At 56.2% G+C, this 12,171-nt stretch overlaps 1 protein-coding gene across 2 annotated transcripts in view; it reads left to right on the top strand.

Moving 5' to 3' along the window:
* The first annotated feature begins 372 nt into the window (after positions 1 to 372).
* eprs1 (glutamyl-prolyl-tRNA synthetase 1) overlaps positions 373 to 12,171 on the top strand; it is a 31,417-nt gene continuing 19,618 nt past the window's right edge. Inside the window, exons 1-10 of one of the 2 annotated variants that reach the window (XM_069199164.1) lie at positions 373 to 571; positions 1,476 to 1,560; positions 3,789 to 3,888; positions 4,473 to 4,629; positions 5,412 to 5,557; positions 6,141 to 6,235; positions 6,327 to 6,453; positions 8,542 to 8,734; positions 10,200 to 10,371; positions 11,581 to 11,814. In XM_069199164.1, coding sequence (XP_069055265.1) covers positions 529 to 571; positions 1,476 to 1,560; positions 3,789 to 3,888; positions 4,473 to 4,629; positions 5,412 to 5,557; positions 6,141 to 6,235; positions 6,327 to 6,453; positions 8,542 to 8,734; positions 10,200 to 10,371; positions 11,581 to 11,814 — 1,352 coding nt within the window. In that variant the 5' untranslated portion in view covers positions 373 to 528. The remainder of the gene's footprint in view (positions 572 to 1,475; positions 1,561 to 3,788; positions 3,889 to 4,472; positions 4,630 to 5,411; positions 5,558 to 6,140; positions 6,236 to 6,326; positions 6,454 to 8,541; positions 8,735 to 10,199; positions 10,372 to 11,580; positions 11,815 to 12,171) is intronic. The other variant, XM_069199165.1, reaches the window with a different exon arrangement.

Below are 12,171 nucleotides of genomic sequence, written 5' to 3'. Positions count from 1 at the left end.
CTTCAAGAACCAGCTGGAAGAGATTCTGGGGTCAATTATTTACCGTAAAAAAAATAAAATAAATTGGTCGTCTCGCTTAACACCTATTGTTGTTGATTTATATGTTTTCTATGAGCTTTTAACCAAAGGTAATTTAAAAAATCAAAATGTAAATACTGCTGGAATGCTTAAAAACTTACTTTTAATCAAATAAAGTATTTATTGGGATATTAACACTTGAGTTAGCATCTTGTCTCATCATGTTTACAGTAGTAGTAGTAGTTCAAATGTAAGACAAATACGAGAAATACTCGAATGTAGAGCCAACCATGTATTTACAGCTGTGAGATCAGTGATCTGATCCAAGGACGCTGAAGTGCGGAACCTTTATGCGTCTGGCCTGTGTTGTCGGTGGGGCCGCATTTCGAGGGCGGAGCGGCGAAGCGGTATAGCTGCGTGGCTGGAGAGCGAGAGAAAGAGATTAGAGAGAGAAACTGCCTGAAGGGAGAGGACCATAGCACATCACAAACAGCAAGAGAGGGCGATACCATGGCTTTGAAGCTCATCATCGACTCCAGCAACCCGCCGCTTGGTATGTAGGCGAACGCCTTGCTGTCGCCAGTCCGGTCAGCACGCTGTCTTTCCGAGCCGCCACGTCTTGCTGTAATTAACAGTATAGTGTCGGTGCCGGCGTGGCACCGTCTCCACTGACTGTGCGTTAACAGACCACGCGTGTTGCCATCGGCTTTACTGTGTGGGTTAGAACATAGATGCTGCAGTCCGGTTGTCAGCCCGTGCAGGACCAGCTGTCAGCCCAGACGCGGCCGGAGTAGGTGTGCGGGCTCTGCCGCTCTGCACCGCGGAAGAAAGTTGGAGGTGGAAGAGCTGGTGCTAAGGCGATTGTATGGTTATAGATTTGTAAAGCATTCCAATTTATGACTTAATTATCAATACACTCCTGGACAGGCTGAGGCTTTTTCTAGTTACTTCTTCATGTAATTGTTAAGCTTTGCATGTCTACCAGCCCTGCATTCCTGCGTGTGCTGATGCAACCATCTGAAAGACAATCCGCTTGGGGCCATCAGAGTGTTTCCAGTAATTGGTGTCAGCAGATCGTGCTTGTTGGGTGTGTGTGTCTCCTGGCGTGTACTTGTTGGGTCTCTGTGTGCGGAGTGTGAGTCTGTGTCTCCTGGAGTGGGCTTGCTGGGTCTCTGTGTGTGCAGTGTGAGTGTGTGTCTCCTGGATTGGGCTTGTTGGGTCTCTGTGTGCTGTGACTGGGCCCTGGACCCCATGCCTAGTGCAGAGCTTGGTCTCCAGTACCCTGTGATCTGCTGTGCACTTCACACAGCGATATAGGGGCTGTAAACCATTTCCATTTTCGGGTCTGACTTGCCAGGCTCTGCCTCCCCTCTGCACTCGGAAACGCTTCTGGGCGCGTGTGGACAGGGGTCAGAGGTCAGGGGTCAGAGGCCTGACAGTTGTACTTCTCCGTCCAGGGGCGCTGCTGACCGCGGAGCACGTGAAGGACACTGTGAGTGTGTCAGTGGAGGAGGGCAAAGACACCAGCCTGAGAGTCTCTGAGTGAGTATGAGTGTACACCCACCCTCACTCACACTGTCTCTGTGGTCAGTACGGGTCAGCAGAGAGATTCTCTCTCTCTCTCTCTCTCTCTCTCTCTCTCTCTCTCTCTCTCTCTCTCTCTCTCTCTCTCTGTGGTCAGTACGGGTCAGCAGAGAGATTCCCTCTCAATTCAATTCAGTTTTTTCAATTCAAGGTGCTTTATTAGCATGACCGATGGGTACAATCAGTGTTGCCAAAGCAAATCAAATAATGAAATTCACATGAAACAAAAACTAAAATAAAATCTACAGACATTTACAACAAGGACATATCATAAAATATTGACATACTGTAGACCAGTGGTTCTCAAACTTTTTGGACCAAGTACCACCCCTAATCCAACCAAAGCATCGACAAGTACCACCTACAAGTCATCATCTCATAGGAACCCCAGAAATTCTCAATGACCAACATGAGCGCGCGTGCACACACTCACACATACATATAATAAATATTATAATAATAAACTTTATTTGATATAGCGCCTTTAAAGGTGGCTTCTCAAAGTGTTTTACAGAAAAAAAAAACATTAACAACAACTAATGAAAAAGCACCATTTCAGTGAGAGGGGTGAGCCTGTTTAGTTGAGCAAAGCAGATGTGAATTAATTTTTCGAGCCTTGATACAATTCACAACAGAGTCTAACAGATATGAAATCGTCAGGCATTTTCTTGACGGCAAAGGTCTCGCGGTTGATGTTGTAATGCATACATTAATTTCTGGAGCAACCTCTCTAATTCGTGCAACTACACCGTTATGTCGGCTTGTCATTGCTCTAGCACCGTCTGTACAAACTCAGACGCATTTTATCCAGTCGAGGCCATTCTCTTCGATAAATTCATTCAGAAGCTGAAATATGTGCTCTCCTGTAGTTCCTGTTGGTAGCGGTTTACAGAACAGAAAGTCTTCATGGGACATGCCCTCAAACTCGTATCTATTGTAAACGAGCAAATTGGCCAAATCGACTACAGACTCATCTAATTGCAGTGAAAAACATCTGCTCATCTTAACGTGCTCTATCAGTGTACTTTTGACATAATCCTTCATTTCAATAATTCTATGAATGACTGTGTCTTTCAGGGGGAGGGGGGCAGCAGGTCGAGCTGTTTAGCAGCCTTTTCTCTACACATAATACGTGTCAGCTCTTTTGCCAACGGTAAATAAGGTTCTTCAAAAATAGTGTAGCTTACCTGCTTTAGCAATCCGCAAGCTTGCATTTTTCCGCGTTTCCGTTATTTCCGTATTTATTTAAAGGTTTTATTTCATGCGCATGGGAGCGAAACACAGAGACGCTCGGTGTATTTTTCTCAAATTAGAACAGTTCTTAAAGATTTTTCTGTTATCACGCTTTTGTGTGCTCACAAGATTACCTGCGTTTGTAGCACGTATTTCTATGCATTCCTGTGTTTACAACTTTGGCATTGTTCCAAAATCACGCACATTCTCCTTTCTCCCTATTTGCTGGAGATACAGAAGCTTTTTTTAAATACAATTGGTCACTTGCGTCCGTAGCACGCATTCCTATGGAGCTGATACGTATAGAATTACAGAGTATCTCTTGTGTCCACTGAAGTATTAGCGCGCACTGTATCGTAGTACGTAGGCTGCATATTCGACACTTTTAAAATACAGAATATGAAAACCCGTCCCAATTTTTCAACGCACACGACACAGTTCCAGGGTCATTTGGTGTACCACCTGGCGGCACGCCACGTACCACTGCCGGTACGCGTACCACAGTTTGAGACCCACTGCTGTAGACAGATGGAGCATTATTGGGAGACAGATTCACTGTTCCTCAGGCTGTGACAGGAGATCACATACTGGGCTGCCAGATCAACTGAGTTCCCTCCTCCCTCTCCCAGTAGGATTGGGACCCGTTGTGACTCTGGCAGGTGTGGGAACTCTGGGATTAGATTTCTGAATTTGGGGAAGAATGTTTCTCTAATCCCAGAGTATCTGTCACAGTGCAGTAGGAAGTGCACCTCTGTCTCTCTGTCTCTCTGTCTCTCTGTCTCTCTGTCTCTCTGTCTCTCTGTCTCTCTGTCTCTCTGTCTCTCTGTCTCTCTGTCTCTCTGTCTCTCTGTCTCTCTGTCAGTACGGGTCAGTGGTGAGCCCTGTTTGTGTCAGGGGGTCGGGGCTGTGCTCTGAGCACAGGTGAACGCTCTGCTCCTCTCTCCGTCTCTCAGCTCGGTCCAGTTCAGCGATGTGAACTCCATCGCCCGCTACCTGGCCAGAGCGGCGGCCAGCCGGGGGCTGTATGGGTCCGGCCTGCTGGAGCACACCGAGGTGAGCCGCCCCCGCGGGGCCTGGGCCTTCAGGGGCGCCGTGTTGTCATTGTCACAGACGTCCAAAGGAACTAACCGTGGGGAGCAGGAGAGCGGAAAAGACCCATATGCGTAGCGGCGAGACGGGAAAAAGGCCCGGGCTCATTAGTGCAAAGAGTTCAGGAATGCCGTATAGAAACCTATGCCCTCAGGGAGCGGACGTGGGGCGCCCTGGTGCTAGGCGGGTCTCAGGACATCCGAACATCAATGCTGAGCGAGGACAGAGTGCAAGACCCGGAAATATATAGCCCAAGGGAAAGAGAGGGACAGGAAGGACAGCAGAGCGGAAACTAGGGACAGGACAGAGAAGGAGCGCCCTCTGGCTGCAGAGGGCGTGACAGTCATCTTGCGTGGAAAACGTCTCCTCGGGCAAAGCAGGTGCTGGGATCAGTAGCAGGGAGGGCAGCGGTGTCAGTGGTGTGTTTCCAGTCTCGGCAGCGCTGCTGTGAGTGCTGCCTGCCCATTGCAGGGCTGTTGGTTTTCTTGATTTTTCCAGTTCATCCGCTCACACCTGCTCTCCGTTCTCCTCCTCTCCCTCTCTCCCAGGTGGATCACTGGCTGGAGTTCAGCGCCCGTCGGCTGCTGGCCCAGGCCTCCCTGGGGCCGGCGCTGGCCGAGCTCAACGGCGCCCTCGCTCTGCGGACCTTCCTCGTGGGCCACAGCCTGACCCTGGCTGACCTCTGCGTGTGGGCGGCGCTCACAGGTCAGCCTGGGGTCACCGCGCCGCGTGGTGGTGGCGTGTGCTCTCTGCTGGGGAGGGTACTGTCAGTGTCCCTGCAGTGATCGCAAGCCTGAGGGACTGAGCTCTCAGCGTCTGTTCTGTCGGCTCAGACCGAGTCCTTGAGCTATTGTACCAGCTGACACCAGGAGTGCGGGCCTGCACGCCGCCCCCTCTCTCGCGGCGGGATTGCGGGCCACGATCGCCGCTCGGGCCACGATCGCCGCCCCCTCTCTCGCGGCGGGAGCGCGGGCCACGATCGCCGCTCGGGCCACGATCGCCGCCCCCTCTCTCGCGGCGGGAGCGCGGGCCACGATCGCCGCTCGGGCCACGATCGCCGCCCCCTCTCTCGCGGCGGGAGCGCGGGCCACGATCGCCGCCCCCTCTCTCGCGGCGGGAGCGCGGGCCACGATCGCCGCCCCCTCTCTCGCGGCGGGAGCGCGGGCCACGATCGCCGCCCCCTCTCTCGCGGCGGGATTGCGGGCCTGCACACCGCTCCCTCTCTCGCGGCGGGAGCGCGGGCCACGATCGCCGCTCCCTCTCTTGCGGCGGGAGCGCGGGCCACGATCGCCGCTCCCTCTCTCGCGGCGGGAGCACAGGCCGCGATCGCCGCTCGGGCCATGATCGCCCCCCCTCTCTCGCGGCGGGAGCGCGGGCCTGAACGCTGGGAGTCTCACACACGGTTCACTCCAGCCCCCTGACCCAGAGCTGTAGGGGAGCTCGCAGGCTGACCCTGCGTCTCCCTCTCCTGTCCCCTGTCCCCTCAGGCAGCACCTCCTGGCAGTCCGCCCTCTCGCAGGGACAGGCCCCGCCTCACGTCAAGCGCTGGTTCTGCTTCCTCCGCTCGCAGGGACCCTTCAGGGCTGTGGGGGACAAGTGGAGCACTGCTGGGGCCACCCCCAGCACTGGGGCGGTAAGTGCAGGCTGTACTGGGAGGAGGGGCTGGGAATGGGGACTGATCTGATCTGATCCGGTCCTCAGTGTACCGGGAGGAGGGGCTGGGAATGGGATCTGATCCAGTCCAGGCTATACTGGGAGGAGGGGCTGGGAATGGGATCTGATCCAGTCCAGGCTATACTGGGAGGAGGGGCTGGGAATGGGTCTGATCCGGTCCTCACTGGACCGGGAGGAGGGGCTGGGAATGGGGTCTGATCCGGTCCTCACTGGAATGGGAGGAGGGGCTGGGAATGGGGTCTGATCCGGTCCTCACTGGACTGGGAAGAGGGGCTGGGAATGGGGTCTAATCTGATCCAGTCCTCACTGTACTGGGAGAACTGGTTCCAAGAGCAGGGAGTGTGCAGCTCTGAACAGACATGAGGAGTCTGTTGAGGAGTAGAGCTGGTCACTGTACTCTGGGCCTGTTCTCACACTCCCTCTGCACTTCAGTCCAGTTCATAGAGCTCTATTGGCATGACTGATGAGTTACAGTGCTGCCAGAGTGGTCACATGATTCAGGAAAGTTACAGACCTCTGTGTGTCTCTCCCCCTGGTCCCAGACCTCGGAGAAGAAGGCGGATGTGGGGAAGTTCGTGGAGCTGCCGGGGGCCGAGGTGGGCAAGGTGGTGGTCCGGTTCCCCCCGGAGGCCAGCGGGTGAGTGCAGGAGACGGCGCGTGATCGATCGACCGCACGTGCGTGGTGGATCACGCGCGACATCGAGTGCCCCCTCTCCTCTCCCTGCCAGGTACCTGCACATCGGCCACGCCAAGGCGGCCCTGCTGAACCAGCACTACCAGCTCAACTTCAAGGGCAAGCTGATCATGCGCTTCGACGACACCAACCCCGAGAAGGAGAAGGAGGACTTCGAGAAGGTCAGGGGGCCGGCAGGCCGACTCCAGTCACATTTGAACTGGACAGCACTTTCGGCTTCAGGCAGGGCAGTCTAAGATAAGATCAGATCACTTAATTGGCCATATACATTTTGTCTTTTCGCATACCCCAACTTGCTCTCCATGAGACACAGACAGGGAGAGAAGCTGGGGGTCAGAGCGCAGGGTCAGCCATTTATACGGCGCCCCTGGAGCAGTTGGGGTTAAGGGCCTTGCTCAGGGGCCCAACGGAGTAGGATTGCTCTGCCGGCCGCAGGATTCGAACCAGCAACCTTCCATCCACAGGCGCAGATCCTTGGCCACAGAGCCACCGCCCCGCCCTGTCCCGTCCATGTGAACGGGTGACTGACTGGGCCGGTCAGCACAGCGACACGGGGCTCTGAGGGGAGGAGCCCTGATTTGAGGGCTTGATGAGTGACACTGTATAAACCAGAGGAGACTGGGATACCTCAGCACCAGGGCTGGGAAACGCTGTTCTACAGAAGACCAGGCTGCTCTTGTAAAAAAAAAAAAAGTGGTGCTGGTGGACCTGTAGGTGGCGCTTTTCTTTTGGGATTAATACCCCAGTGTTGCAACCAGGGACACTGTGCTGTAGGAGATGACATCTTTTAGATGAGGCATTACAATGAAGTCTTGACTGCTTGATAATTAAAGATCTGAAGGCGCTTTAAGAGGAAGGGTGTTCACCCCCACTCCATTCTACACTGTCCAGTCTCTCCTTCCTAATGCTCCCCCTTAATTCAGCTGATGCAGCAGTTTCTCTCTGCTCCCATTATCTGCTGGTACAGAATGGTGCTGTGTGTCTCCAGTGGGGCTGCTGGTACAGAATGGTGCTGTGTGTCTCCAGTGGGGCTGCTGGTACAGAATGGTGCTGTGTGTCTCCAGTGGGGCTGCTGGTGCAGAATGGTGCTGTGTGTCTCCAGGTGGGGCTGCTGGTACAGAATGGTGCTGTGTGTCTCCAGTGGGGCTGCTGGTACAGAATGGTGCTGTGTGTCTCCAGTGGGGCTGCTGGTGCAGAATGGTGCTGTGTGTCTCCAGGTGGGGCTGCTGGTGCAGAATGGTGCTGTGTGTCTCCAGTGGGGCTGCTGGTGCAGAATGGTGCTGTGTGTCTCCAGGTGGGGCTGCTGGTGCAGAATGGTGCTGTGTGTCTCCAGTGGGGCTGCTGGTACAGAATGGTGCTGTGTGTCTCCAGTGGGGCTGCTGGTGCAGAATGGTGCTGTGTGTCTCCAGTGGGGCTGCTGGTACAGAATGGTGCTGTGTGTCTCCAGTGGGGCTGCTGGTACAGAATGGTGCTGTGTGTCTCCAGTGGGGCTGCTGGTGCAGAATGGTGCTGCGTGTCTCCAGGTGGGGCTGCTGGTGCAGAATGGTGCTGTGTGTCTCCAGTGGGGCTGCTGGTACAGAATGGTGCTGTGTGTCTCCAGGTGGGGCTGCTGGTACAGAATGGTGCTGTGTGTCTCCAGTGGGGCTGCTGGTACAGAATGGTGCTGTGTGTCTCCAGTGGGGCTGCTGGTACAGAATGGTGCTGTGTGTCTCCAGTGGGGCTGCTGGTGCAGAATGGTGCTGCGTGTCTCCAGGTGGGGCTGCTGGTGCAGAATGGTGCTGTGTGTCTCCAGTGGGGCTGCTGGTACAGAATGGTGCTGTGTGTCTCCAGGTGAGGCTGCTGGTACAGAATGGTGCTGTGTCTCCAGGTGGGGCTGCTGGTACAGAATGGTGCTGTGTGTCTCCAGGTGGGGCTGCTGGTACAGAATGGTGCTGTGTGTCTCCAGTGGGGCTGCTGGTGCAGAATGGTGCTGTGTGTCTCCAGTGGGGCTGCTGGTACAGAATGGTGCTGTGTGTCTCCAGTGGGGCTGCTGGTACAGAATGGTGCTGTGTGTCTCCAGTGGGGCTGCTGGTGCAGAATGGTGCTGTGTGTCTCCAGTGGGGCTGCTGGTACAGAATGGTGCTGTGTGTCTCCAGTGGGGCTGCTGGTACAGAATGGTGCTGTGTGTCTCCAGTGGGGATGTACTTCAGTGGGGGTGAACTTGGCGGTGTCTCTAGAGGCGCTGTCTGCCACGCTGTCTCGCCCCTCAGGTGATCCTGGAGGACGTGGCGATGCTTCAGATCCAGCCGGACCAGTTCAGCTACACCTCAGACCACTTCCCCACCATCCTGGCCTTCGCGGATCAGCTGCTGAGGGAGGGCAAGGCCTACATCGACGACACGCCGCCCGAGCGCATGAAGCAGGAGAGGGAGCAGCGTGTGGAGTCCTGCAGCCGCAGCAACTGTGAGCCCCCCCTGCTGCACACACAACCCCCCCTGCTGCACACACAGCACACACTGCACAGCCCCCCCTGCTACACACACAGCACACACTGCACAGCCCCCCCTGCTGCACAACAGCACACACCACACAACCCCCACCGCTGCACACACATCTCCTACCACACAGCCCCCCCCGCTGCACACACAACCCCCACCACACAGCCCCCACTGCTACACAACAGCACACACAACCCCCACCACACAGCCCCCCCTGCTGCACACACAACCCCCACCACACAGCCCCCACTGCTACACAACAGCACACACAGCCCCCACCACACAGCCCCCCCCGCTGCACACACAACCCCCACCACACAGCCCCCACTGCTACACAACAGCACACACAGCCCCCACCACACAGCCCCCCCCGCTGCACACACATCTCCTACCACACAGCCCCCACTGCTACACAACAGCACACACAACCCCCACCACACAGCCCCTCCCGCTGCACACACAGCACACACAGCCCCCCCCGCTGCACACACAACCCCCACCACACAGCCCCCACTGCTACACAACAGCACACACAACCCCCACCACACAGCCCCCCCCGCTGCACACACAACCCCCACCACACAGCCCCCACTGCTACACAACAGCACACACAGCCCCCACCACACAGCCCCCCCCGCTGCACACACATCTCCTACCGCACAGCCCCCACTGCTACACAACAGCACACACAACCCCCACCACACAGCCCCTCCCGCTGCACACACAGCACACACAGCCCCCACCGCTGCACAACAGCACACACAGCCCCCCCTGCTGCACACACAGCCCACACAGCCCCCACTGCTACACACACAGCACACACAGCCCCCACCGCTGCACACACAGCCCCCACCGCACAGCCCCCACTGCTACACAACAGCACACACAACCCCCACCACACAGCCCCCCCCGCTGCACACACAGCACACACAGCCCCCCCCGCTGCACACACAGCACACACAGCCCCCACCACACAGCCCCCCCTGCTGCACAACAGCACACACTGCACAGCCCCCCCTGCTGCACACACAGCACACACAGCCCCCACAGCTGCACACCTAGCTCCCACTGCTACTCAGCTGCACACAGCCCCCACTGCTGCACAACTGCACACACAACTCCCACTGCAAAGTTCCCACTGCTATACAACCTGGGAGCACAGCCTGTCACCCAGTTTCTATGGCCAGGCTGTGGTCACTGAGCCTGTACTTCCTCAGGGTCTGTTTCTGTTTGTGTTTCTTATCTTGGTCAAATATTCGGCTAGTGTGTATTGTCTGTTGAGGGTTCTGTAGCATTCCAGTTTATGTTGTGTTTGTGTGTGTGTGTCCCAGTGTGTGAGATATTGCTCTTTGATCTGTGCTGTGATGTGGTGGAGTCTGGGTTGTGGCGGACTCTGTGACCCCCCTCTCTCTCCTGACCCCCCTCTCCAGCTGTGGAGAAGAATCTGCAGATGTGGGAGGAGATGAAGGCTGGCACGGAGTACGGGCAGAGCTGCTGCATGAGAGCCAAGATCGACATGAACTCCAACAACGGCTGCATGAGGGACCCCACTCTGTACCGCTGCAAGAACAAGCCGCACCCCCGCACCGGCAGCACCTACAGGTCAGCGCTCCTGTCTGCCCACACTGGTCACTGAGCCTGGACCGTCAGGCGCTGTTTCTCTGTGCTGTCTATACTCTGGTCAGGTACTCGTGTGAGTTGTGTGTTTAGAGTCCTGCATCATTCCAGTTTGTGTTGTGTTGTGTGTGTCCCAGTGGGTGAGGTGGTGTTGTGATGTGGTTGATTTTGATTTGTGTTGCTGTAGCAGTGCTGTCCTGAGGCTGGGTGGTGTCAGTGAGCCTCAGGACCAGCTGGCTGAGGGGGCTCTTCTCTGGGCTCAGCAGGGCCTTGTGGGGGGAGGGATGCTGGTCACTGTTTCTCAGCAGTAAACAGTACTTGATTGCTCTTCTGTATGCTGATTAGTAGTGGGTATCGGCGTTATTCGTCCTGAACACATTGTTAGGAGGTTTTCTCTGCACATGGAGGGTGTTTTTTACACTTCACTGCCATATAGGGCAATGGGTTGGATTACTTTTTCAGATATTCACAACTCAATTTTCTTGGTGTGGGTTGATGTTGTCGACCCTCCTTCTAATGGCGTAGAAAGCCCTGAGTGCCTTCTCCCTCAGTGCCTTCACTGCCAGGTCAAAACTCCCAGATGAGCTGATGGGGAGACCGAGATATGTGTATCTGTTTGTGTGCTCCAATCTGTTATTGTTGAGTGTGAAGTGGTACTTGTTTTTTCGAGGTCTGGATTTCTTCTGAAAAACCAGATTGATTGTCAGTGACCAAGTCTGACAGTACTGCTCCAGCAGTGCCAGACTCTGCTGCAGCCCCTGTTCTGGGTCCAGATGGGCTGGCAGTGCCCAGGTCTGACAGTACTGCTCCAGCAGTGCCAGGCTCTGCTGCAGCCCCTGTTCTGGGTCCAGATGGACTGGCAGTGCCCAGGTCTGACAGTACTGCTCCAGCAGTGCCAGGCTCTGCTGCAGCCCCTGTTCTGGGTCCAGATGGGCTGGCAGTGCCCAGGTCTGACAGTCCTGCTCCAGCAGTGCCAGGCTCTGCTGCAGCCCCTGTTCTGGGTCCAGATGGACCATTGGTGTCGAGGGTGAATCATCAGAGTGGATGAGTGTGAAACAGTGGAGAGAGGAGTGTCTCAGTGAGCAGTGCGGGTGTGTTCTGCTGTGGAGGAAGGCAGAAGTGTGTGGCGAGGCGCTCACTGATCCGAGACAATGGGTTTCAAGGTCCTGTCCCCCCTCGCCCCCTTGCCTACAGGGTGTACCCCACGTATGACTTCGCCTGCCCGATTGTGGACAGCCTGGAGGGCGTGACCCACGCCCTGCGCACAACAGAGTACCACGACCGGGACGAGCAGTTCTACTGGGTGATCGAGGCGCTGGGCCTGCGGCGCCCCTACATCTGGGAGTACGCGCGGCTGAACCTCAACAACACGGTGCTGTCCAAGAGGAAGCTCACCTGGTTCGTGGAGCAGGGCCTCGTGGACGGCTGGTGAGGCTCAGTCTCTCCTCTTTCCCTCACGCCCGCCCTCTGTTGTGTCTCGTGTCTCTGTCTCTCTCTCGGCCCTGTGCTGTGCGGTCAGTCTCGTGTGTCTCTCTCTCGGCCCCGTGCTGTGCCGTCAGTCTCGTGTGTCTCTCTCTCTCGGCCCCGTGCTGTGCGGTCAGTCTCGTGTGTCTCTCTCTCTCGGCCCCGTGCTGTGCGGTCAGTCTCGTGTGTCTCTCTCTCTCGGCCCCGTGCTGTGCCGTCAGTCTCGTGTGTCTCTCTCTCTCGGCCCCGTGCTGTGCGGTCAGTCTCGTGTGTCTCTCTCTCTCGGCCCCGTGCTGTGTGGTCAGTCTCGTGTGTCTCTCT

Source organism: Lepisosteus oculatus, chromosome 2 (assembly GCF_040954835.1).
Source record: "Lepisosteus oculatus isolate fLepOcu1 chromosome 2, fLepOcu1.hap2, whole genome shotgun sequence".
In the NCBI taxonomy this organism is placed as follows: domain Eukaryota; kingdom Metazoa; phylum Chordata; class Actinopteri; order Semionotiformes; family Lepisosteidae; genus Lepisosteus; species Lepisosteus oculatus.
Note: the sequence above shows the minus strand (reverse complement) of the source record. Positions and strands in the feature narration are given on the sequence as shown.